This window comes from Lutra lutra, chromosome 6 (genome assembly GCF_902655055.1).
Source record: "Lutra lutra chromosome 6, mLutLut1.2, whole genome shotgun sequence".
Classification (NCBI taxonomy): Eukaryota; Metazoa; Chordata; class Mammalia; order Carnivora; family Mustelidae; genus Lutra; species Lutra lutra.
The window spans coordinates 40,024,314-40,052,275 of NC_062283.1; the positions used below are offsets into that span (position 1 = coordinate 40,024,314).

At 39.3% G+C, this 27,962-nt stretch overlaps 1 protein-coding gene across 6 annotated transcripts in view; it reads right to left on the reverse strand.

Annotated features, from left to right (window-relative positions):
• Positions 1-965: 965 nt before the first annotated feature.
• The window catches only part of COL19A1 (collagen type XIX alpha 1 chain), a 325,663-nt gene continuing 298,666 nt past the window's right edge, over positions 966-27,962 (reverse strand). For 5 of the 6 annotated variants that reach the window (XM_047734919.1, XM_047734921.1, XM_047734920.1 and 2 more), the window contains 7 exons: positions 24,643-24,678; positions 24,462-24,506; positions 21,767-21,937; positions 19,991-20,057; positions 8,487-8,615; positions 1,599-1,676; positions 966-1,421 (listed from right to left, as the gene is read on the reverse strand). In XM_047734919.1, the coding sequence (XP_047590875.1) occupies positions 1,294-1,421; positions 1,599-1,676; positions 8,487-8,615; positions 19,991-20,057; positions 21,767-21,937; positions 24,462-24,506; positions 24,643-24,678 (654 nt within the window). In that variant the 3' untranslated portion in view covers positions 966-1,293. Of the gene's footprint in view, positions 1,422-1,598; positions 1,677-8,486; positions 8,616-19,990; positions 20,058-21,766; positions 21,938-24,144; positions 24,318-24,461; positions 24,507-24,642; positions 24,679-27,962 lie in introns of those variants that run through there. The other variant, XM_047734922.1, reaches the window with a different exon arrangement.

The window sequence follows — 27,962 nt, forward strand, 5'->3', positions numbered from 1 at the left end:
TTAACCTCTCTAAGTAATGTAGAGCTAGGCAATAAAAATACTTTAGAAAGCAATTGGCCTGGTGATCACAATACTTTCGTTCCCTGCCAGAGGGACATGGTCTTCACGGTGCCTGTTGTTCCCGCTGAAGTTAGTGCTAACTCTTCGGTCTGAGTGCTACTTGCATATCTGGTCCCAAGGCTTTCCTTGGCTGCCCTGGTTCTCCAGAATAACTGCTTCTCCGTAAGAGCTCTTGGGCTTCACCTCCTCAAAACGCATCTGCAGATACCACCCATTCATCTTCTAGATCAAGGGGTTTCTTTCCCAGTTGCTACAAATCCCATCCTTTGTTCTGATGGCCAGTTCTTGTCTTACAATCGGAGAGTGATCCAGCCGGAAGGATAATGGATACCAGCACCCCAAGACCTTGCTAGGCCATTTAAGCTTCAAAGGTACCAAAGAGAGCTCGATGCCTCCACCATCAAACACCTCTGAGGGAAAACTGCTTCTTTTTCCCAAATGAGAAATTCAGAGAAGAGACTGCAGTGTTGGGTTTTCCTGTGGAACTCTTGTACAATTGGACTTTGTTCCCCTCTTTTCATGCAGCACATATTCATGCCAGTGGTGATTGCTTTGAACTGAGCTCATTATACAGAATAAACAAAATCCTTTCAGTCGTTGGCTATGGTGGGTTTTGGGCTCCCTGATAAAATAGGCTCCTGGGTTTTTGTTTTTGTTTTCCAAAATGAGTTATGAAGTGAAGCTCTTATTGCCTATCTATCTCTCTGCATAAGCAGGATTGACATAGGATGGTATAAGAATTCTTCAGCTATAAAAATAGTCAAAAAACATTGAGCAAGAGCAATGCAGTATGTCAAAAAAGTTGAAAGTTTTAGCAATGATGGTAAATTTAAACTCCAAGAAAACTTTAAGTTTGAAACTCTAAAATTCAGAAATCAAAGGCCAAATACAAGTTGATAAGTCTAGAAAATACATCACCGTCAGCCTACTCAATCACAAGATGTCATTTCATCTTGAAGAAGAACGAATAACAAGATTTGCTTGCTTAGTTCATAGAAGATCCTGAATAAAAATCATAGTAATGGTGAAGAAAAACAAATGGAATGAATTTGGGAAAAGCTGAAAATGCTAATATCCCAATTACTATAGGAATAGGATTCCAATTGTTGCTTTTAATGTCTGGCCTACCAAAAACAAAAACCAAAAAAAAAAAAAAAAAAAAAAAGCCACCCACATATCATGAGGGGTTGAGAGTATTAAGATAGCTCAATGTCAAGTCTTCTTCAGGTGTGTTTATTTCCCACCTGTCCGCTGATGGGCATGAGACACAGGATAGAGGCAATCTTCTGGATTACATCTTCCACTAGGTCCTGGGGGGCCTTGGGGACCTGGGGCACCTGGTGAGCCTGGCAAACCCGGAGCTAATGAAATAAAAGACCCCCATCAGAATGCAGATCACATATGGCTCATCCTCCCTCACTCCAACCAACATGGGTCATTCAACTTCACCTGTAGCAACACATAAGGGCCACAGGCAAGAAGGTGCGGTTCCTGTTTTTAGAGGCTTGCTTGTGTTGTGAAGATAATATCACTATTACCTGAAGTCCCAGGAAGACCTGGACTCCCTGGGAGCCCAATGCCAGGCTCCCCTCTTTCTCCCTTCTGTCCTCGGTAGCCTGAGGGATACATAAAAAGAGAGACACAAGAAGTAAGAGAGTTCTGTGGCAACAGAGCACGTGCAAGAATCATGTTCTTAATCCGTGTGATTTATGTTATGCCTTCACTTAACCTAAACAGTATATTGGCTCTCTGTTTTGCATTATAATCACATTAGGCTTACATATCAAACAGATTAGGTGTGATACACAATGAGGATCCTAGAAATATGCAGCTACCATAAAAGTTCCAACTGGTCAAACTACTGATAGTGAGATTTTTTTGACCCTGAATAACTCAAATCGATCATTCATGTCATCTGTCAAATAGCTATGACAGAGTACGCAAACGCTCTTCAATTGGAATTCTGACTGGAGGCTAGATACAGGCTAAATATAAGAAGCATACTGACAAGAGTTCTGCTTAGTATGAGGATAAGATGATACGACAACAAGGATCTGGACCTTAGTCCAAGAATTAAAGGGAATGAAAGGAACAAAAATTCATGATTTTAATAAATGACAGCAAGTGTGTGAGTATATGGAAAGCCATCCATCTCAGAAGTCAGGAGAGGACAAAGCAGGTCTTTGTTTAAATTACTGACTGTAAGAACATAACATCCCTTCCGAGGAAAGTTAAACGAACAACCCCATGTTTTAACATGGCAGTTTGTAACTCCGAAGGACTAGGTGCTTCAACAATGGTAGAAAGCAAGGAGGCTGAGAGATTCGTGGCTCACTTCATCAATTTAAGATCCTCTAGCCAAAATGAATTAGGTCTAAGATCTGTATACATTTTAAGAAAAAATCATTCTTATCCTTGAATATGTTTGTTGTCACCTCAGTTAGACTAGGGCAGAGTAATTTCTGCTTCTGGGAGCCCTTTTCTCTGCTTTTAAAAAGCAAAAAGACAAATACCGTATGATTTCACTTACATGCAGAATCTAAAGAACAAAACAAGTGAATAAATAAACAAACAAAAACAGAATCAGACCTATAAATTCAGAGAACCAACTGATGGTTCCTAGAGAGGAGGGGAGTGGTGGAATGGGGAAAATGGGTGAAGGCGCGTAGAAGATACAGGCTTCCCCCTATGGAATGAGTAAGTCATCCGTTCATCCTTATAAGGGAATAAGAGATGCAGCATAGTGAATATAGTTAGTGATATTATAATAGTGTTGTATGGTGACAGATGGTAGCTGCACTTTGTGGTGAGCGCAGAATAATGCATAGACTTGTTAATCACTATGTTGTACATCTGAAACTAATGTAACATTGTGTGTCAATGATATTCATAAAAAAGAGATACAATTGCAAATAACAAAATACAAAGTATAAAACACTTTTTATCTGTGTTTTATATATTGGTATCCACCTAAGACTACGTTTGATAGAGTTTCATGATGATGTCAAATAGAATTTAATTTCCAACTTTTCATACTTAAACAGCAGCTTAAAGACTATACCTCATCCGAAATGAACAAAGCCATGCAGAAACATGCAAACACACAACAGAGATAATTAGGAGAGTATCTCAGTAGGAGAAGTAGGTCCTAACTTAGTTATGCCTTTCTGTAAAGGTGTGTTATTACAGCAGAACATGATAAGAGGAGAAATTTTAATGTTTTCTATGAGCAGAATGTAAGATAAATATTTTCCCATTATTGTTGAGAATTAGACATCAGTTTTGGGGTTGCCATCTTCATTTTTACTTGACTATACAGTATATATAATGGAAATAGTATCAGCAATGAGATCACTTTTTTTACTTTGGAGGTGTGACCTGATCACAAATGTGAAAACAGTGGGGGAAAAAAGCATACACATTCAAGAAATATTTTGAGGTGCATATTGGAAGTATATCCAGGGAGAAATTTTCACACATTTATAAAACTGTTACAGATATCCAATATAATCCTAGATTTTATTTTTATTTATTTATTTTTTTAAAGATTTTATTTATTTATTTGACAGAGAGATCACAAGCAGGCAGAGAGGCAGGCAGAGAGAGAGGAGGAAGCAGGCTCCCTGCTGAGCAGAGAGCCCGATGCGGGGCTCGATCCCAGGACTCTGAGATCATGACCTGAGCCGAAGGCAGCGGCTTAACCCACTGAGCCACCCAGGCGCCCCTATAATCCTAGATTTTAGAGACAATAGTGGTTTGAATATTGGTATGATAATCAGAAGTTGATATATATTCAATTCAAAATATTACTGGAATTTCTTTTATATAAGTGACTTTCATTTAACTTGTGTGAACAACAAGGAAAAATGTTTATATTTAGGGTCATTTGAAAGCACCCTTCCAATTCCATTATTTAAACATTTCTGCAGTAAAACAACATTTGTTACATAAGATCTATTTGATAGTTCAACCTAGGTCCAACAATTATGAAAAATTATAAAGTTGACCCTCAAGCTATCTCAGTTAAGTGCTTGAGATCATAGGCTAAAAAATGAGGAGGAAAGGAAAAAAGCAAAAGGTGTATGAACTTTCGATTATCAAGTGGATTAATAAGACTGTAACACAATTCCAAATGGAGGCGGTATCTGCTAAAACTAACAAACTCACACTGAGTTCTCAGATTTTAATATAATGCAAAAATTTATTATTCCACATGGATTTCAGTGCATACGGTATCACAAAACAAGAAACAATAATTCTCATATTTGTAGAATAGGATAACATTTACAATTCTCCTGTCAAATGTAATGACTTATTTGTACAAATTTCTCAGTTCATTAGGTTAATAACTACCCACTATTCCTGTTGAATTGTACAAGCACATGAAAGCCTTTACTCTCAATTTTCCTAATAAGTCTCAAGCTAATTCCTTATGAAGGCTGCCATAGAGCCATAGCGTCTTATTTTATAATTGCTTCACAACAAAACTTCAGATACAAATGCTAATAAAGTCAATAAGAGCTTTCCCATTTACTAGAATTAAGTTTTTCACCCCTTTAGGGGAGGCCTCTCTTGAAATTTAGAAAAAAATAAAAGGCAGGTCTACACGTCAATGTACACCTGTCTCCCTGGCCTGTAAGTACGCACAGTGACAGTCTGATACCACCATAGCTTAGGTGGGGAAAGAAAACCACAGCGATGTCCTAATCTACAGCATATGACTAGTTATGTCCTAGTCATTAAAGAAACTTGGTGCTTGTTGGAGTGTTTTAGATGGCAGACTTGATGTACTTTCTGTAGACAAATTTCTGTTTTGACCACAGGGATTTATTTTTAAACCGCAAATCGGTGCATCTATCTGTATACTGGACAAAATGGCCACAAAAGGAGTGTTCCTAGCATTTGGGGAGGGACAGTTCTTCCTGTGGGGGCCTGTGACACACCTGACAATTCGTTCAGCCTCCTCGGTCACAGCTCACTGACTGGCTGCGGCACGCCTCAGTCATTGTGACACAAGTGCCTCCCTTTCCTAAGGCCCGTACTGTGAGACAACGTGACAGGTCAGATCCCTATCGGTCACATGAACGACCCTAGGGGGCACTGGCTTACAGAGAACAGAAGGCTTCCTTTGTTATAAACCAATAACAGCAAAACTTTAAAAGTTCAAAAGTAAGAACAACCATTCCCAATGTCCTTTCAAAACGGATGTAGGACACATGGAATGACTGGATCTGTTTTACGCAACTAACTCTACATCTACTCTGTGGGCGGGGTTCTTTCTGAAACAGGGCTTTCAAGGGTAGCCTCTGCTCTTCAGAAGTTCCAGAGGTGGAGAATCAGTTGTGTTTGGAAAAAGTTTAAATAAAGTTCTTTCTCATAAAACTCGCCCAAGAGGATCAGGTCTGTTGGGAAGATCCGCCTCGCTCATGTATATATGGAAACCCAGCTGCATCATGACACTGGGCTTCTTTGATCCTAGTGTGGCACCTTCCTGCTCACCCCCGCTGCACAAGCCATCGGAACCTATGCTGCAGATCCGAGGTGGGAAAGAACACTGAGGAAAATTCTCTCACTGCACAGAGGGAAGGCAATAATCAGAAACCCACGGGATGGCTAAAATATAAAGTTGTCTCGAAATGCTTTGGAATTTGAAAAAGACATCAACGATCACCCCTTTTGGGACTTCAGGGAAAATGCAAATGAAGTGTCTCAACTCAGAATCACAGTGGTTTCTCTTTTCACCGCCAGAAGACCAGGCCACTGAAAGAGGATCCAAGTTTTCAGATTGTCAGAATCTTGGAAGGAGCCAGACCTCCCTTTCTCAACTAGGATTGAGTGCTGATACTAGTCTCACATCAATGTTCTCATCACTCTCTGCACGTCTCCTGCTTCTCAGGATTGCACAGGAAACTTATAAGACCCCTTTAAATTTCTGTCCTGCTCCTCATAAGATAATAAAGGACTCCTTCTATAGTATGCATTTCAATATAAACCACTTTTTAAATGAAAGTGGATTTCTTTCCTAATAAACACTGGGGAAAAAAGTCTCTTGGGAATTTCAGAAGAGCCACCATCCAACAGAACCTGAGAGTGGGCAGGATGTGCTGTGCCAGGCTCGGTGCCCACACTTTCTTTCCCTTTCTGTACTGCTTTTCTCACTTCAATCTTTTCTCAAATTCAATCATGTTGTGTCACGAAGAGGACTAATTCAGCCAACAGTGTCTGACGTCTGCAATGGACACTAAGGTAACAGTTTTTATATGCATTTTGTCTCTTTCTTTTGGAGAAAACTTTTAAGTCAGGCAGAGCAAAACGTGGAGCCTATATGCGTAATTCCAACTTCTGAACACTTCCTATCTATTTCTCTACCACAGACAAACCCTTCAATGATTTGTGAACTCTTGGAGAGGCACCAAAAATCAAATAGCAGCCTCTTGTCTTCTTTTGTCCAGCAAGATTTCTTGGTGGTTTTATTAGTATAGCGTGACTACAGGCAAATATTCCTTAAAAATGGACCCCATTTTATGTAGGTGTTTATGTTTCCATAGCCTTTCTGGCAAATTTAACAAATACTAGAAAGGAGCTATCATAGGAAAGTTGAAGAGACAGCTGAGTTAGAGTCAAAGGTATGTTTTTAGAAACTCCACGGTGGGACAAAATTTTGTCAATTTTAGCATATGTGCTGCTGGAGGGAGCACAAGCTTTGTCAATTTTACCAAACGTCGGTTTTTAAAAAGTTGGAAATCACACAGGGAAGTCTTTCCAGTTCAAGAATTGAGTCAAAAAGTCTTGTCAGGAGTAGAAGTAGTCTGGAAGCTTCCTTAAGCAAATGGAATAAACCCACAGAAATCTTTCACAAAATGGAAGATAAACTGAGTGGTGAATAGTCTTTTTCCAGAAGCTTCACTAACATTGGCATTGCCTCTGACTGAGAGCCTTCTAGATGGGCCTTCTCTACATGGGAGGGAGACTGGAGACTGGTGTTTGTGTGGATAGGTGACTCCAGTTCCAGAACTATTTTCCTTGATAATCCTGATTTCCCCTTGTTTTTGTCTTCTTCAAACAGCTATTTGAAGCATCAGTCCATATTTTTTCTGCTATGGGTGTTAACAGTTCTTAACCTTCACGTGGTTTGAGGCATCATCCATCTTTAGATGAGCCTTCAAGCTCTTTCTTCTAGATTCATAGACTCCAAACTTCAGAACAGACCCAACTCTGGAAAGATAATAATTAACTACCTTCTACACAACAGTGTACACACAGAGGTTATATCTGTTTCTACACATTTTCCTCCAACTATCAGCCAAACACCTCTATGATCTCAGGGAAGGGTAGGATATACTGTTTAGTTTAGATGAACTAGAATGATGTTTCTGTTGTTCTACATCGTACTAACCAAACCGATAGCCTTGTCAGCTGTGACTGAAGGGTAAGACTCTAACAGACCCTGTGACTGGAGATGGTTGTTCTTTCAGATGAGGAAGGGCCAGTCAGTCACTTGGGTACTTCCTATGGAAAATCAGGCTCATGTTACAGAGAAGCAGTAGGAAGACAGGGAACTAGTGAAAGAAAAAGAATCCTCTGCATAGATGGTATTTTTGATTGTGTTCTCATGCAATTTTGATGTTCACTCTGTTTTCTCCTTTATACAACCTTTTGATTATTTTAAGGAGGACCCTTGAACTCCTCAGTGATAATACATGAAAAGGAATTTTCCTGGTTTTATTTTTCATGCCACGTATTTACTGGATTTAGTATTTCTTTGTCAGAGTCGTGAATCCTCTAAACCAGGGTCTAATTGGTTTCTCTGCTGATTGCTAACCAGATTTCTAGAAAATGGCTTTCTGGCTTAATTTAGTCAGGCTATGCTCAAATTCATGTCTTCTGTCAAGCTGTCATCAGTGGAACAATAATTTTTTGCCAATTTAAGTAAGGTTTTGCTTTAAAACTTTTAGAAACCATATGGAGAAGGATTCTAAAATTTCTCAAAATTTTACTTGGACGTAAATCACTACTGTAGTGGCATCTCTTAAAATTCTTTCCTCAGCTTCTTCAGGATACTAAGATGGATACTAAAATGATTCTTTTTGTTGTTGAACTTACATCAACAGGGAGGCATATGCAACTCTGATTCCCACAAAATGATGACATATAAGCCATTATTGTTGCAATTATTTTTAAAACAAGTATTATTAAAATACATTTAGATTGCCATGTAATTATTAGCTAGTTTTAAGCTTGAAGATGTAATAGTTAAAAATAAACTTCCAGAATGTTTCAAATATGAACAAGATATTCTATATTAAGTCATATATATGTGTGTGTATATATATATATATACACACACATATGTATATGCCATATATTTGCTTTAACTGTGATTAGCATGTTCAAATATTATACAAATATTATACCTGAAGACTTACCTTGGGGCCCAGGGTCTCCTGGCGGCCCAGGTAATCCATCCTTTCCTGGTGGACCAGGCCTTCCATGAGCCTGAGCAGCCAGCATGGCCGCTGGCAGCTTGAGCTGTGATAGGAACACAGCCATCCTCTCTTTATTTATGAAAGAAAAAATAATACATCATGTAATAGAATTATTTTTACTTCAACATTTTTCAAAATTTTTTACATGAAATTCAACGAGAAAACACTACTTGGTTTTCAGTTGAAGCATATTTAATTTACTAACTGGCCTGACTCCCAAGAGAGTTTTCTTACTGATTGGTCAAACAAAATGCAGTGTATAAAGTTGTCTGAATATAAATGCCGACCACCTGTGCTGATCAGAGGGTCTGAGTATTTTCAGTACTTCAGAGATATAGCAAGTCTACTGGACAGAACACTAGCCTGGAATCTAATTAACTCTTGGTAATGATTTATGGAGAGAATTTTAGGTTTCTATTAAAAGATGGTTTTAATAATAAATTTAAGCCCACTTTCCAGCAATGTTGTAAATGTGTGTGGTCATTTAAAATATGTTTCAATGATTCTTGGAACACTGAAAAAAGAAAAAATAAAATAAAGGAAGTAAGAGAAAAAATACGTTTACAAAGTCTTTGACATTCTCTTCCAAATGGAATTGGGTGAAGCCTAGTTCTATTCTTGAGTGTGGGCTGGAGTTACTTTTCATTTCAAATGAATAAAAAAAAAGCAGAATTGACAGTGTGTAAATAAGGAAGCTAAGTCATAAAAGGCGCTGTGCCATCCTGGCTGCTCTCTCTCTTGGATGCTCATTCTGGAGAAAGCCAGCTGCTGTAGAGTGAGGACATTTAAAAAGTCCCACAGAGAGGCCCACATGGGGATGAACTGAGGTCACTGTCAACATTCACGTGTGTGAGCTTGTTGTTCACTGTCTGTGAACTGTCACATGGGGATGAACTGAGGTCACTGTCAACATTCACGTGTTGTACACTCTGAACCAGAAACACAAAATTAAGCAATCCTTCAAGTCCCTGACCCACAGGAAATGTGAGTTAATAAATGTTTGTTGTTTTAAGCTACAAAGTTTTGAGGTATTTTCTTCTGTAACAATATGTAACATAAGTTACATACGTTTTCTTATGTAACAGATGTTTTCTTATGTAACAATATGTAACTCATATAGTATGTGACACTTTATATCCTTGAATAAAACTGCATTACTAATAGATTATTTTTATTGAAAAAATGGTCATTGATTCCATATTCATTAATTTCACTGTTTAATTTCTATACTGGGAAAATACTGTACTTTTTCAACAACTAAATTTTGCTTTTATTTATTTATTATTATTACTATTTAAGATTTTATTTACTTATTTTACAGAGAGAGAGAAGAGAGAGAGAGAGCACAAGCAGGGGGAGCAGCAGAAGGAGAGGGAGAATTAGCTTCTCCATCAAGGAAGAAGCAGGGAGCCCAATGTGGGATTCAATTTCAGGACCCTGGGATCGGGACCTGAGCCAAAGGCAACCACTTAACTGACTGAGCCACCCAGGTGCCCCAAATTTTGCTTTTAAAAAAAAACGTTTTATTATAGACCCTCAATATTATTCTTTTTTTTTCCTGGTTTGATTCCCAGTTAGTTCCATTATTCAGTCATGGTTTTAGTAGGGAGTATGTCTAATTTGGTCAAAGAAAAAAATTCAGCATTGGTGCCAAAGAGCATGCTCTCACTGAATTCTAATTGTAGACAGAGTGAAAATAATAAAGTATCTACACATTTCTGTGAACCTGAAGAAAACACTGAAACAAAGAACACACAAGTTAGGAGAAGTTGACAAATTACTGAGAACATTTAGAAATGTCAATAAAAATAGCAAAATCTTTTGCAGGAGTTGAGTGATGTGACCTTTATGAATTGAATACTTCCCCCCAAAGCAATGTTGCCTTCCTAAGGAACATATCAATGACATTTGTCCTTTTGTTCATTCACCAAACTGCCTGGAGCCCAACACTGTTTATCTGGGTCCTAAAGAAAGAACTTAGGAAGGGAAGCAAGGACTGATTAAAGGGGCTTCTATAAGGTGAGCTCAGTCATTTGGCCATGAAAGTATCATTATAGGTGGTCTTGGTGTCATGCAACTATTAATACTTTATTTAGAGACTTATTAATAAATCAATAATGCTTTTGGATAAAAGTGAGTATATTACAGAACATCAGTCCATCAGTAACTCATGAAATTGAAAGGATCTGGAAACTGAGGAAGTTCAAAGAAAATGGAAATATGAAAATATAAATGAGAATTTTCACTCTAAAATAAATTCCTAAATAAGACATACCATTAATTACATTGATTAAACATTATCTGTAGGCAGGGCCCTGTAATGAACATTTTATACTTTCTGCATGAAGTGTTCTTGTTCAGGAATCCCAGAGAAAGCCTGAAAGAGATTATCATCCTGGGCTATTCTCTATGTTTTATAAGTCCCATATGTTGTAAAGATTATCTGCTGATAAATTTTATTTTATGACTAAAAACTTGTTCCATAATATAAGACATCCTTCTTGGAATTGCTCTTCTGAGTAATCATTCCAAGATTGTACTTATTGCTATTGACTTCTCAGTTATAAATTCTACATTGGTCATCGTCCAGTTCAATTTTTCCTCAAAACCATATTCAATACTTTACTACCCTAGTAATTAATTTTAGTGAAATCATTAATGCAAATTAATCCAAAGCCCATTATAAATGCAATCTATCATTGGATTCTTTATTTAAACTTGCTTGGTTTGTTTATATTTTATATATCACACATTTAACAAATAGAATATAGGCATAATTGGATTTAAAACAGAAACTAGAGCAGGGCAAATCCTTAGCATGACAAAAGATATTCACTGCGGTGTTTCTTTTTTTTTTTTTCTTTTTCTTTTTTTAAGATTTTATTTATTTATTTGTCAGAGAGGTGGAGGGTGGGGACGGGAGAGCACAAGCAAGGGGAACAGCAGGCAGAGAGAGAAGCAGGCTCCCCACTGAGCAGGGAGCCTGATGTGGGACTGGAATCATGACCTGAGCCAAAGGCAGCCGGTTAACCAACTGAGCCACCCAGGCATCCCTTTTTTTTCTTTCCATATATTTTCTTCAAAAAACAAATTCAAATGATTTCATTTTTGAAACTAATTTACACACAATTTTTCAAGGATACATCCAGTGTGTAAGAAAAAAAATGATTCTTTAAAGAATTCAGCATGAGTTTTGTGCAGACAAATCTTCCAGAAAATTTTCTTACTGAATTAAATTAGTGTTTACTTTGTAGGTAAGACCAAATGACAGCAACATTCTGGAAACTATAGTTGCCAATTAGAAAAAAACCAAAGGCCAAATTGTAAAGACCTTGTGAAGAGTCACTCCAATTTTCTCCAGCCTCTTTACTCACTTGAGCTCATTCGGTTGAACTGTCAAGGCACATTTCACTTAAGCAGATATGTGTGTTTTACAGTCTTCTGTAAAGAGCAAATTATCCCCTAGTAAAACCCATTTCTCAATAGGCTTTCGATAAAAAATTTGTTTAAAAAATGTAGGCCCTTATGCTGTTTGAGAAAGTAAAACAAACTTATTTTCAAATAGAATTATTAAGGGAAAAACACTAACAAACATGGGCTATTAGGTATTATTATCCAAGGAGCAATCAGTCTATACTCCTTTTCTCAAATAATAAAGCAAGTAGAATGGAATCATCACATCCACAAGATGTGAGTCTCTGGATGCAAACTGATTGACAGGGATGGGAGAAGACCAAGGAGGATTTGATGACTCATCCCCAGGGTGATATTAAATTACAGGCCTTCAGGCAAAACTTCTTATCCACCTGGGATATGTTTGGTTGATGTTCATACATTTGTTTCCAATAACTAAATACATAAAACAAGTTTGTAATCAGTATATAGTTTAAGTTTTGCAAATCATTATATTGAATGTAGATATCTCTTTATTATATGAAATTGTAAACTGGGTGTTTTACAAACTAATAGGAAATTCAATTCAAAACTCTATTATTTGTTGTTTTGCACTTAAAAGAGATATATATTTCAGTACAACTTTTCTTTTTTTTTAAATTTATTTGAGAGAAAGAGAATCCACCAGAGCAGCTGTGCAGGTGGGGCAGGGGCAGAGGGTGGGGGAGAGAATCTCCAAGCAGACTTCGCACTGAGTGCAGAGCCAAGGAAGGGCTTGATCTCACCACCCATGAGATCAGGGCCTGACCGGAAATCAAGAGTCAGATGCTCAACCGACTAAGGCAGCCAGGGGCCCCAGTATAATTTTTATTAATTTGAGATATATCTCTTTGATTACCTTCAGTGTCTAAACACAAATATTGGGGCGCCTGGGGGGCTCAGTGGGTTAAGCCACTGCCTTCGGCTCAGGTCATGATCTCAGAGTCCTGGGATCGAGCCCCGCATTGGGCTCTCTGCTTGGCGGGGAGCCTGCTTCCTCCTCTCTCTCTGCCTGCCTCTCTGCCTGCTTGTGATCTCTCTGTCAAATAAATAAATAAAAATCTTTAAAAAAAAATAAACACAAATATTCACAGTACAAATTTTTTCCTCTTTAAGGTATGAATTGAATTTATAAGTAATTTGCTTTAGGTGGTTTTTGATATTTTTAGTAAAACAGAATTCTTTTAGATAATTACTTCTAGCTATAAATTATCTGGGTTTAAGATATACTCAGAAATAATCCTTTAGCAAAAGGACAATTACTTCTTCTGAACCTTACTCTAATGTTCTATAATTTAAAATAATATGTTTTTGAGCCTCTAAATAAATTATAAAGACCTGTATTCTTTATTGCTTTTCCTCTGTTTTCAGGGAGCTTTGGTCAATTAAACCATTTTTGGCTATGCTTTCTAATGAGGCAGAAAATTGAAGAGTTCAGATAGGAGCTTACATAAACCATACACACATATTACATCTGCCAATGTAAACCCAGAGCAGCCATTTCAACAAATAAGACCAATGGCTTGCCTTCCTGAAAGAATGGGCTCATCAATATAATGCAGACATTAATATTAATGTGTTGATAAACTATATTATGTGGAGAATGAAGGGGCATTTGGACCTCATTGAGCCCATGTCTATCTTTTATTTCACAGAAAGAATTTATAAATGTTTTCAAACAAAGGAATTCATCATTTTCTCCTAACGCCCATTCAAATGTTTAATTGCACATTTTCTTGGTACAGCTTCAACTCTTCTTTTGTTACTCTATGATGGAAACAGAAAGCAGTCAATGAGCATTTCCCTTGGGAAATCAGTCATCTACTTGATACTATTGTTACCTCTTAGCCTTCAGGTTAAATAACTTTTGCTCATAGATTTGGTAATCTGTTTTGCAAATCACTTTTTGGCTTCACTATTCAAGGGTTTTTCCATACATCTCTTAAATGTGGAAACCAAAATAAGATACAATTCTCTCCTAAGGGGCAGGAAATATCAGGAGGGTAATTTCCTTTCATATATTTAAATAATTACTCTCTAGTTTCATTTTTAACTGTGAGTTGCACAGTATCATTTGGTGGATTCATATTCATTTTGTGGTTCATCATAACCCAAAGGTTGTTACTGCTACATTTTATTTCTGATCTAATCCTTTGCCACATTTGTAAGCATGCTGCTTTGAAATGTTATTGTGAGTGAAGATGGTGGATTAAACACATGCACCTGACTCCCTGTAAAGCAATAGTAAGATTTTTTTTCAAGGCATAAAAGCATAAGAATGGGGAGAATATGAAAGAAGATAACACATCAAAATTTTGGAAGCTGAGAACCAGATGGCTGAGTGACAGATGACTTAGCAGACTCAGGAAAACCAAATCTTTATTCTAGAAACTGACAAACAACCTGTTCTAAACCCCCAAATCCTTAAAAGGCTCAGGGATTGGCAATGCACCTTACTTCTGTAAGCGTGGTAAAGGAGGGGAACTCCTTTAGTTGAAAACCTGTTTAAGAAGTAGTCTTAGAATGGCAAAAATTGACAATGCAAGAAACAATAAATGTTGGAGAGGCTGTAGAGAAAGAAAAACCAAAGAAACTGTTGGTGGGAATGCAAATTGGTACAGTCACTTTGGAAAACTGTGTGGAGGTTCCTCCAAAAATTACAAATAGAGCTACCCAGGGTGCCTTGGTGGCTCAGTGGGTTAAGCCTCTGCCTTCAGTTCAGGTCATGATCTCAGGGCCCTGGGATTGAGCCTGCATCCAGCTTTCTGCTCAGTGGGGAGCCTGCTTACCCCTCTATCTCTGCCTGCCTCTCTGCCTACTTGTGATCTCTCTCTCTCTCTCTGTCAAATAAATAAATAAATCTTAAAAAAAAAAAATAGAGCTACCCTATGACCCAGCAATTGCATTAATGGGTATTTACCCCAAAGATACAGATGTAGTGAAAAGAAGGGCCATATGCACCCCAATGTTCATAGCAGCAATGACCACAATAGCCAAACTGTGGAAAGAGCTGAGATGCCCTTCAGGTGATCATGGATGCAGAAGATGTGGTCCATATTACACAAAGGAATATTACTGAGCCATCAGAAAGGATGAATACCCAACTTTTGCACCAACATGGATGGGAGTGGAGAGATTATGCTGAGTGAAATAGGTTAAGCAGAGAGAGTCAATTATCATATGGTTTCGCTTATTTGCAGAACATAAGGAATAGCATGAAGGACATTAGGAGAAGGAAGGGAAAAATGAAGGGGGGTCGGAAACTGGAAGGGGAGATGAGCCATGAGAGACTCTGGCCCATGAGAAGCAAACTGAGGGTTTTAGGGGGAAGGTGGGAGGGGGCCAGGTGAGCCTGGCGATGGGTATAAAGGAGGGCACAGATTGCATGGAGCACTGGGTCTTATATGCAAACACTGAATCATGGAACACTACATACAGCAAAAACTAATGAGGTACTGCAGGGTGACTAACATAACATAAAAAAAAAAAAAAAAGAAGTAGTCTTAGAAATTTCTTTCTCTATACAGCTAGGTAGTTGTTCCTCCCCAAACCTAGCAAAAAAACCCTGAAGGTTTATTATCTGAAAAAGTTAAATAGATCATGTGTGCCCTGGGGGGCCTCCAGATCTCACTGCATCTTGGGCTTCCCTAACTGAAAACAAGAAGAATAAATGAGCTCTCATTTTCAGTCATATTCTCCTACTTTGCTCTCCAAATGCTGGCAGCCAGGCAGGATATGGAAATGCTTCCTCTGGGGAATCTGGCCAGAATAAGAGGAAAGACTTAAAGGCACTGAAATTGAAGTCTTCTCAGTTAAAAAGAGCAGTAGGACTACCCTACAGTGAAACTCATGGTTGGCGAGTCCTACCATTCACTCGTAACTTTTGATTGGGTTTTTAGAACTTACTCTCTTGTATGAACAGACATCCAAGGATTACTGGCACTAAGGAAATCCTATAAGCTGAACAATAGACCCAAACAAAGAAATGGAAAGGGGCAAATTGAAAGAAATAGAGGCTATGCTGTGCAAAATATTTAAAAGGTATATGTACATCTTCAAGATGTGTATCTATCAGATGCAGTGTATATATATGATGCATATACATACACACATGTAAATGCATTTCTTAGTTGTTGATATGCAAGAGAGGTGTTACACTTGAAAACAAGAGAACCGATAATATGTATTCATACATAGTCACATACATATGAAATATATGTATGGAAAATGGAGAAAACATAGATAAAGGGGCATTCCTGGACATTGGTTCTGGAGGCAGAAATACTGCTCAGGGACATGGAGCCCTAAACTTCCTGTCTTCCCACAGTCGCAGTTGGTTCCAAGTTTGTCTCCAGAACCAAGAGAGCAGGATACGTGTCCACATTCCTGCACAGGCTGGCAAATTCTTGTGTGTTGATGGAAATCTCCAAGTATAATAGGGTGGTGTCACAGCAAGAATTAAGCTTCTCAGATCAAGTTAGTTAATTTGTGGGGGTAGCTGAAAAGCCCTCATAAAGCCAAAAGAGCCTAAGCTGAGACACATGGCATCTTGCACCACTCTGCGGTCACCTTATTTGCACAATGATTTGACCTGTTGGCTAATCAAATAGGGAATTTAATTTAACTTTGGATTAGGTGTATATTTGTCCATTGTGATCTAGCAGAAACCCAGACTTGGGGTTGGTAGGAAAGCACCTTCCACCATGGGTAGGTTTGAGATGGGGGCATCGGGCTGCTGAAGGAGGGCTTGGTGGCCTGAGGCAGAGCCCGAAGTGTTAGATCTGTGGGAAGGGACCACCTGAAAATCCCTAAAAGGAGCTGGAGAGCCCAGGTTTGGGGTTTTGGTCTAGGTGTCACCATAGGCTCCAGTGCGGAAATCGAGTGAAAGGATGATAAAGTGGGAGAGCGGGATCCCTTGAGCACTCCACCTTAGAGTTTGGTTTTGAGACAAGACATGTAGCTGCTGAAGGACCTCACCAGGTTGGAAGAGACTGGGGAAGGTTGGGTGGTGGATGGAGGGAAGCCAGAGGAGGCCTGGAGGAGCCTCTTCACCCTTTGCTTCCTGGTAGGCAAGGAGTGACTAGGAGAGGAAGCTGGGACAGGACAGCAGAGGGGGAGCCCACAGACTTAGAGAAAGTGCAAGCTGCAGAGCCTGCCTCAAGACTGATGGGGAGGGGTCCAATTCCCCTGATCTCTCTCCTCAGGCGAATCCTTCGCAGGAATAATCTCACCATGGCCTGTGAGTGGGCAGCTAGAAGCTTTCTATGGGTGGAAGTGGCACGTCTCCTCTGCTGAATGCAGGGTCAGGTCACCAGGGGCCATGCCTTCATCCAGTGTCCACTGGGCAAAATGAACACCTCCCACATCTCAGACTAAATCTAAGGTTGTTTAAGGAATTGAAGTTCCACATTAAAGCTGCCTGAGTTAAACGATGGTGGACACTAGAGCCCATGGACATTAAGAGTTAAAGGAGAATTTTAGATCACAATTCAAAAACATATTTGCAGGTATTTTCCCTTCCATGATGGTGTCTACTAAGCGTGTGGACGTTGAGGTCCTGGAGGTCCTGTGCCCAGGGCTGGCTTCAAGAACAAGCCACCTGTGGGGCACCTGGGTGGCTCAGTGGGTTAAAGCCTCTGCCTTCGGCCCAGGTCATGATCCCAGGGTCCTGGGATCGAGCCCCACATCGGGCTCTCTGCTCAGCAGGAAGCCTGCTTCCCTTCCTCTCTCTTTGCCTACTTGTGATCTCTGTCTGTCAAATAAATAAATAAAATCTTAAAAAAAAAAAAAAGAACAAGCCACCTGTGAGTCACAGGGAATCCCTTGCTCAAAAGGGCCCTATGCTTGGTACAGTGTTTAACTGTGGCTGTCTTATAATTCCACATCATTTTTGAATCAGGGCACCTACATTTTTATTCTGCATCCAGTCCTGCAAATTAGCTGGATCTGCCTATGCATCTGTATTTTTTTAAGTGCTTCTCTGGAGCACTTGAGAGGCCTTTTTCTTTTTCAGGCAGCTGATGCTTGAGGAATGCTTGTGGAGAGGGAATGTTCGGATTGCAAAGTTTGGAGGCTCTTTCATGATGCTTGATTTGAAGATCCAAAAAAAAAAAAAAAGAGATAGTAAAAAAGGATTTCCAGATTGAAGGGCAACATTAAAATAATAAAGAGAAACCTGGTAGCTTGAAACAAAACACAGTGGACAATTGTATTAATGACTTACCATGCCAGAGCATGGTAAAGATATTTAGTAGAGATCAATGTAAACTGAAATCAACAGCATGAATTCACTACCTTTAAAAAAAAAAAACAAATTTTTTTTTCTCTATTTTGTCATCGAAGCAGCCAAAGTTCCTGGGTTAAATCTGCTCCATTTCTAGTGCTCACGAGAAATAAGATAACGTACACGCAAGCATTGAGATTTTGGTCTCTAATACTAATTACTGCTTAAAATAACCAGAGCTTCTTGGAGAGTAGCTAATTCCATGTTTGCAGTAGGACGAGTTCCAGTGAAGTTGGGGCATTTTGTATCTTATTCTTTGTAAAATTCAATAATATATATTTAGTTTAGCAAAGAGAGGAGGCTGTGCTAAAGCAGCAGGAACCAGGAGAGACAATGTGGATTCATTTTTTAAAGACAAAAATTCCCCAGTTTATTAAGCTCACAGTTGAGGGGAGTGATCTTGATTTTAGCAAGTCATCTGACAAAATCATATGATATCTTGGGAACAGATAAAAAAATATAGAATGGATTTTCAAAAACTGTATATATGGATTCAGAGGTCACTGAAACAATAGATTAATAGAATTTACAAGTGAAGAGCAGGAACGCAATGGCGGTAAGAAAGGCCTAACCCTTGACTCTTGGCTCTTTCCTTCAACATTTCTAAACACAATGGAATGATGACATGATTATAAAATTCAGAAATGAAACCAAGTTCTGAGGGTCAGCCCACCTGCCGTACAGTAAGACAACATTCCACAGGATAACTTCAGTTTGGGACAATGCATGAACATAAACCTTTTGAAATGTAGTATTAAGAAACATTAAATCACACACTTAGAGTTTAAAAATGGACACAGTGCTCAATGAGAAACACCTAATTTGTAAAAGTTTGTGTAAATAAGATCCAGGGTTGTTAGTTAATTGGAAAATCAAAATCAAGGAAGGCTTTTTTTTTTTTTTTTTTAAGGGATCCTCTCTTAGGCAGCATTATTGAAGTGTCTATATCAAGGGTTAGAAAACTTTCTCTGCAAAGAGTCAGATAATAAATATTTAAGTCTTTTCAGGCTATACAATCCCCATGACAACTAGTCAATTCTGCTACCCTAGTATGAAAACAGACAGAGAAAATTCATAAAAGAGAGTCTAACTATGCTTCAATAAAACTTTATGGAAATAAATTTGAATTTCAGATCATTATCACATGTCATGAAATATTCTTTTGAGTTAAAAAAAACATTTAAAAATGTACTTCCTACATGCTCCTCCTCCCTACCCTCCCCCCCAAAAAAGCAAAATCATTGTCAGCTTATGGGCCATACAAAAACTGGGCACAAGTGAATTTGGCTGGTGGGCCACAGTTTGTTGACCTGGGTCTAGATCAAAACACACTGTGCTCTGCCTTGGTCAAAATACTCCTGGGTGAATGAGGGTCATTTAAAAAGAGTGGTGACAGGATGGGCTAGACATAGTTGCACCATAGAAGAGAAAAGTAAGGAGAAGTACCATATTGTAAGGGCTGTCGTGGGACTAGAGGAAGATACTTCACCTGTTCTACTTAACAGACCAGGAATGCGGAGAGAAAGTTAGAGAGAGGCAAGTTTAACTCAGTGTAAGGAAGAATTTTCTATCCAACCGAGATGCCCCATCCCCCCCTCATAAAGTAGGTTGCCTCTTAACATCGTTGTTGTATGGCCATCTTTTGAGAGAGTGCTGAAGGGATCCCCTTCAGTGGATGGAAGGTGGCAATTGGAGAAAAATTCAGAAATGTTTATTAAGTAGATCTAACCTTCAAAAATCCTTAGAACCTCTTGATTAATATACTTCTTTATTTCTTCCAATGAAACCGCATCAGCCTAAAGAAGGGGGAAAAAGGTCTTAAAATTGAGCATAGCACAAATGAAAAAGACTAGGAATCCTGGGTTGGTGTGCATACTTGAAACTTCCGTGGAGACACATTTATCAAACAAAATGCTTTTGGCAGTTGGCTCTATTAGGCAATAAGTATCTTTGTTTTGATCAAATGCTGAGAAGAACTTGAAGTGCATAATTGCTTTAAAAGCCGTGGGCTGGAAAACATAACCAGTGACTCGAACATATTTCTTATTAAATGGAGAGACATGGCTTCATATGATTAGGAAAGACATTTCCTATTACTTCATTTTCTGAAGTTACAGAACTTGAACAATGTTATCAGGACATTAATATCCCAGGCACAGTTTAACTTCTAACCAATCCCTGGGCACTGGTGAAGTCAGTATCTAGGATACTATGCATCTTTAAAGGAAAAGAACTCCAAGTGTGCTGGATTATTACTTACTAAGTTTTAGTCATTTTTATGGTATAGTTTATTCTGCAATTTACACTTTGTGAGCATATTTGTATTAAGCAATTTTCATTTTTTAATGGAAAACGCTATGGGACATGAGAAAGGGAAGTAGGTAAAGGATGTCAGTTGAATTTTTAACCCCTTAACAAATGAAGCTACATGAATTTGGGAGAGAACCTAACATTTATAATAGTAACATTTTACTGTAGTACCTTGATATTTTTAAAAGAGAGCTATTTTCCATGATCATTAGGATTTGTAAGTATTTTATTGCTCCTCTCTTTTTAGCGGTTATTATTCAAGTGTATATGTGTGACATTAAAGACAATATGATGGGCTCATAAAATGATGATTTCTATAGGGCAGTGTAGTTCCCAAAATGCTCTTTCAATATTTTATTTTCATGGTATATGGGACATATGAACTTGAGTTAATGCATCTAATACCAATTACTGACACAGCACTGAGAACTCATTATACAGGCTTTATTCAAGTAGAGCTTAGGGAAAATGGATAAAAATAAAGAATCTCAATATTGTGGGAATGCCCCAGTTGGCCCTCCATCTGGTGTTGGCTGATTATCTGAGGACAGTGTGTCCTTAACGCCCTGCCCCGCCCTCCACCGCCCTCATACCAGGACCCACCTTTCTCCCTGACAAGGATGTTTTCTGATTAAGTTCCTCTGTGAATGACCATCCACCACACCTCCTGAGGGTATTAATAATAATATGGGCTTCCTTAACCAAACACTCCTTCTTGGCCCATTTTCCACGTCAAAGTACCACTCAGGGCAGGTTTGTTGTTCTCATATTCAACAAATAGAGTTTTCACGTAAAACAGACATATGTCGTCTGTGTAGTGTAGGAGACATTATAGATGGTATTTAAGAGCATGGCTTTGGAGTCAGTCAGACCTGAGTCTAACCCACTCAATAAGTGTGACCCTGAACAAGCCAACTCTGAGTTTTTGCATTCGTCAAAGTGAGGCGGACAGGACACCATCCTCTGAGTTGTGAGGCTCTGCAGAGGTGATGTAGAGGAAGTACTTAGCGGAGGGTCTGGTACATAACTTGAAATAAGTGGCAGGTATTGCTACCCTTGTGGAGATCAGTTTAGGTTCATTTTATTTCTTTTTAAAGGATTATGATTACTTTCACTGGGATGAATTCCAATTTCTTTCAAAGGGATACGAGGTCTATGCTAGCCAGGAGCTGCTGGAGCTCTCGGCACTACTCACTGGAGTGCCTGGGATGCCTGGATTGCCTGGAGGGCCTTGGTGTCCGGGGGATCCTGTGGAGCCCTTGTTTCCGGGTGGCCCCACAGGACCTATGGCTCCCTTCATGCCTGGAAGGCCCGGTTTCCCCTGTTCACCTTGTGGGCCTCTGTCTCCTGGAATTCCCTGGTCACCCTGTTAAGGAAGAAGTTAATAAGAGTGATCTCTTCTAGAACACGTAAGCTGTGGTTAAGAGCAAAGGTTCTGCATTCATACGTGCACTTGCTAGCTGTGGCACCTTTGATAAGAGAATTGAACCCTCTGTGCCCTAGATTCCTGTCCCATAAAGTGGAGATATTAATAATACCCATGAAAGAGGGTGATGCTGGAAATGAATGAGTCAAGTCAAGTGCTTAGAACAATGACTGGGATGTTGAAGGTACTCCCTAAAAAGCTAGTGACAATGTTGGTTGTACTTCATTGCTGGTCTAGAATGATGACACTTTTGAAAGTCAACAGCAGCTCTCACTTCAGGCCTGGTCTCCTTGGCAATCATAAAGGAAGATGGCCAAGAGGATTTTGTACTTGAATGAAGATGGTCACCAAGATTTTACGCTAAGTAAAAACTTCAGGACCCTCAAAATCCTTCCCAAATCATGTGCTTTTCTTTTTCTTTTACCTCTATCAGAATCTTTATTAGATTCTGTGGGTTGGTTTCTTTATTTGTGTTTTACAGTTATGTGAGTGTGTTTGTGTATGTGTGTGTGCATGTGCATACACGCTGTGTCCCAAAGATAAACAACTCAGAAAGATGAGAAAGGAGAGCCTTTGAAAAAGTTCGATGCAGGTGTTTGGGGTGGAGGGTCATCACTGAGATCATATACTTAATAAATAAATGAACTACGAGAGAATTTGCTGAGTAAAGTGCCATAGTAAATTAGGTATAAGATAGTATTAGGTGGCTTGACTGTGATAAGAAGTTTATTTAATGCTGACTTATCCAGCAAGGTATCTACTAATGCATGTGTTTGTGCATTAGAGGATGGGGGGGGGCATCAGGAGAGAGGGGTATATATGTACCATAGCATGTTTCAGTTAGAGATATTCCAAATACTCAGTTCCCCAATGCCAGAAGGTGATGACCACACCAGGTATGATGGGATGGTGCACTGAGGCTGCCGTGTATTTCATTGTGTTACTCTTATTTGTGAGTACTATGCAAAGGGCCCAACTCCATTTCTGTTGATTTAAAAAAGATAATGAAAACAGATGAACAATTATAGGGATCTATCTGATCCTGGAATGAAGAGGTGTAGAAAGAAGCCATGTAGAAAGAAGAAAAAGCAGGGACCTAATTTCAACGTTACTCTCTTAGTTATAAAAATATATCTGCATACAGGTGTATCAACTCACATTTGGGGAAATACCAGGATGTTCATTATAGTGATGTTTATTATTATGAAAACTGGAAAGAACCTGAATATCCAGAAAAAGGAGACTGGGAAAGTGAAGTAAGGTATATCCAAACAGTGGAATAACATATAGCCACTAAAAGTCATATGCAGATCTGTATTGACTGACATGGAAAGATGGTCATTATATACTGTTAGGTGAAAAAAGTCATTTACAAAACAGTCTGAACACATTTTTGGAAGAGCATATATTCTTTTGCATCGATACATTAAGTATATATGTATATCATATGTAAGAGAGAAATAGAAATATGTCCAAAATAGTATTTGTACAAATTTAAGAATCCTTATCTCTATGCAGGGGGATAACGTAGACATTTTTCTTTCTTTTTTACTTATATTATCTCTGTTTTCATATGACCTTTCATATGATTCAGTTATCATGAATTACTTGTGTAATAAATAAAAATGAGTAAACTAGACAAATGAGTACACAAACACACATAAGCAACATACTAGCAACCCACCCAGGAATTCCACTGAATTACAGTGCTTGAATCTTTGCAGTGGACTGACTCCAACTCTACTTGAAAACATTAAGGCTCACTAAAGAAAATAATGAGAAGTTGGAACAACACCAACAACCAAACCAATTCCAATAAAAGTATATGACAGAATTGGCATGACTCTATGTGTTCAGTTCCACTTTTCACTGCTCTACCTCTCCACACCCTCCCTCCCCCTTACTCGACTTCATATTCCATGAGATCAGGGGTTCTCAACGAGGGCCACTCCAGTTCCCAGAAGGTGATGTCTGGAAACATTCTCGGTTGTCACAACCGGAGGGAAGATAGCAGCACTGATCTGCTGGCTAGACACCAGGGAAGCTATGAAACATCCTACAGTGCCCAGGGTGGACACTCACAGCAAAGAACTGTCCACTCCAAACATCAACAGCATCAACAGTGCTGAGGTTGAGAAACTCTACTCAAGGAACAAGAAAATGGGTGATCGCTATCGTAGGAATATGCGTCCAAGACAGGAGGATCAAAGCTTTCCCAAGTGGAATAGCACACTAGACTTCGTTCTGAAGAAAGGTCATTGTTGTAGGTGTACCTGCCATATGGCCTGCTTCGGGGTCCTTCAACGGGCCTGTTTTATGCCTAGAAGAGATCTTGGGTCACATACACCCTAAACGTGTCATACTGGGGGATTTGCAGGGATCCACACACATATTGTGTAACTCAAAGGATGAGGCAGCTGCAGCAGACAGGCTTAAATCATGATCAGTAGAGTAATATACATACACGTTCTCCTTTGGGGCCTCTATCTCCAGGTTTACCCATGACACCCTGAAAAACAAATGTCAACACTAAAAAATCACTGCTTGCCAAGATTTTTCCCCAGCCTGCTTAGTCAAGTATGTTGACAGGTACTGCAAATGAGGTTTTGCATGAGAATGTTTATCTGAAGTGGTATTTTCCATACCTGAGCACCAGGCAATCCGTCTTTTCCATTTATTCCCTATAAAGACAGAAGATGATCAATATTCCTAATTCTACATCGGTAGACATAGTTAAACACAATAAAAGGGTAAAGTTTTGAGGACCTAATCATCACATTTCTGCTATTTTGGTGAGGGAGTGGAGTGAAACAGAAAACGAAGTTGAGAGAGTAGTTGGTCCGGAGTTCAAATTCGGGCTCTGTCACTGACAAGTTCTATTTACTTCAGGCAATTTACTGACTCCTAATAGCATCTGCTTCTTTCCTTATAAAGTGAGGATGAAGTCATTATTTGAAAACTCAGGATTTGGTAAAGCAACAGAAAATGCCCAAGTCACTGTAAATAGTCAATGGGGTTATTTTCCTTACTTATTCTCTTAGGTACAATCTGAAAAATAAGGTGGCCCGTGGTGCTGGGTGGCTGGTGGGTGGCATTTATTGTTAGCGCCCAACAATTTTCTAGCACAGAGAGTCATTCTCAGTAAATGGTCTCAGCTGCTGCTGGGGAAATTTCGTAACATGGCCAGAGCACGATCCTCCTATGAAATAAACTGTCAGCCAGAGAACAATTTGTTATTTTTCAGTGGGGGAATATGAAAGAAAAGTAGGAAATCTGTAATCATGGTTTTTGAAAGCATTAAGTAGTGTTTTGGGTTTTTTTTAATTAGTAAACTGGAAGTTAACCAAACTTTACAAGGCTGTCCTGGAGGTGGAAATAAAGCCCCCTACTCAGAGATTTACAAGATGGAGAAAACTTGTGGCCGGGAGATGTCAGAAGGAAAAGCACTTGGGGTCAAATCAAACACCTAGAGTTCAATAGCAGATGTGTTTTTGAGATTTGGTTTGAAGAGAGAGATCGAGGTGAGGGAAATGATTTCTTAGCTAGTAGGCAACTGCATGGACATGTTCTTCTGAAAAGGCTAGGAAAGTTTTGCTGTGCTGGAATGGATTTTATGAGGATGGAACTGCAGACAAGCACATGTTTTCACTGCTGTAAATTACACTAAAATCCGTCACAGTTGATAACCCAACCAAAGTCCCCTAACCTCTCTGAATCATCTGGGAATTATGTAGAGTACTTTAACTAAGAACATGTTACCTGCAGTGTGTGGTTCAAAGAATTTATTACATCCAGAAACACAGGCAACAAAGATAAAGCTGATTAAGGAGAGGAAGTGGGGGAGGGGATGACAGAACCCAGCTGTACCACTTGAATAAAAGAAGATGTATCCAGTGTTAACATGTAATTCATGCTTTTGGTAACAATGTAAGAAAAGAAACCGTACAGTCTTTCTTTTTTCTTTTTTGGTCTTTTGTAATTCATCACACATCACTTGTGTTCTCCTTTGTATATAAAGGTGTTATTAACTTGCTTTCCCTAGACAAGTACTGCTTTTAGAGATTTTTAGAATAACCTGCATGGATTTGTTTTTCCCTCCCTCATCTCACTTATCTGGAAGAACTCCACGCCTAGGTGTAAGCAGCCTTTTGTCTATCACATGTCTGCGTCTGAGCAGCTGGCTGTGGTTGAAGAAAAACACATGTCCTTGCTCACTTGTTCCTACCTAAATGAAAGCAGGCAGAGTGCAAGTAACCCCTCTGTATTACCAGGCTATCCTGGATTTCCTGATTCAACTCCCTCTCCTTCTCTCCCTAAGTATTCTTTCACAGATTTTCCTGTCTTCATATCTCCAGCATCACCACCTGATTCCTTACACCCAACCAATGACCTCAATTCTTCTTCCACTGAGAAAATACGTAGGAGAGAAATATCTCTCCTATAGATCCAACCTACACACATTTGTACACATTTGTACACCAATGTCTGCCTGTCCCTTCCTCCTAGTGAGAAGGATGAGCTGCCCCTGTTCCTTGTGAAGGCCGATTTTCACTTCTGAGTGGAATACCAGCGTTCTCCCCTTACTCAAATTTATCTCCACTCCCATGGTATCATCAAAACTTCCCCTCTCGACTGGATCATTCTTATCAAGATGCAAGCGTGCTGTAACATCTCCCACCAAGGACCATCACATTTCTAAATCCAGTGCAGAACTGTCAGCTCTCACATGATTTATCTAGATTCATCATTTCTCTGTCTTAAAACACTTAGTTCCCTCAACATCCAGGAAACCTCATTCACCTGGTTTCCTTCATATCTCACTAGCTGCACCTTCTCAGATTTTTTTGCTGGGTCTTTTTCCTAACAGTTGAAATGTTTTCTTCCCTCCCAATCCACAGGGACTACATTTCATTCAGACCCAGGTTTAAAATACCCAAATCAGTCTCTCCAGTCCTGACCTGTCCATTAATTCAAGATATGTATATCAACCGCTTACTTGACATTTCCAATGGATGTCTACGAGTGCTTGAAGTTCAATGTGTCCACTGCAGAGAATTCTTGGTTTTCCTCCCAAACCTACCCACCTCCAGTAGTTTCCATCTCACCAAAAGTGCCACTGTGACATGGCTGCTCAGACCCCACGCCACAGCTTTGACTTATCTCTCTCTCACATTCCACTTCCGGTCCATCAGTGAACTTGCTGACTCTCCCTTTGATGTACATTCTAAACTCCTTTACTCCTCATGATCTTCCTCTTCTCCCCATCACTATTTCTCATGGAGATTATGGTGATGTTTCCTCACTATTCTGTCTGCTTCCATCCTGCTTCCTATAGTCCACTCTCCACAGAATAGTCAGACTGATACTCTGCAATATACTCCATTTTCCTTCCCCACTACAAATGCTTCAGTGGGTTTCCAGATTGAAGCTATTTTTTGAGTGTCTCCCAGGGCCAGGCACTGACAATGTGTACCATATGTCATGTTACTTAAGTGACTCATAAAACCCTTAGAGTCACAATTCAAACCCGTATCTTTCTGACTCTAAATTGTATATGTTTCCTCTATTTTTATGTTGTTTCTCTGAGGAGGGGGAGGCCAGGGAGCACTCAGACTCAGAGGTTTCCCAGAGGTACTGACCCAGCCTTGTGAACTCTGTGCTGCTTGTTTACCTTCAGTGTCCTCCTTCTCCTAATAGCATCCCTCCCCACACACAAATAAACAAGCAAAGGGAGCAGTGACTTTCGATCAAGAATAAACTCAAGAGAGGGCTGCATGTTGTTCATCTTTCTGTCCCCTCCCTCATGGCCCAGCACATCCTTAGCAAACAGAAGAGACTAAATAAATATATGTTGAAGTAAACTGAATTAGTATGAATGATTATTACTGTGTTATAGCAATATATGTCAGTATCCAAGAGTTCTTTTAGGAACCAAATGGATTCTATGTTTAGAAGCACGATTTAT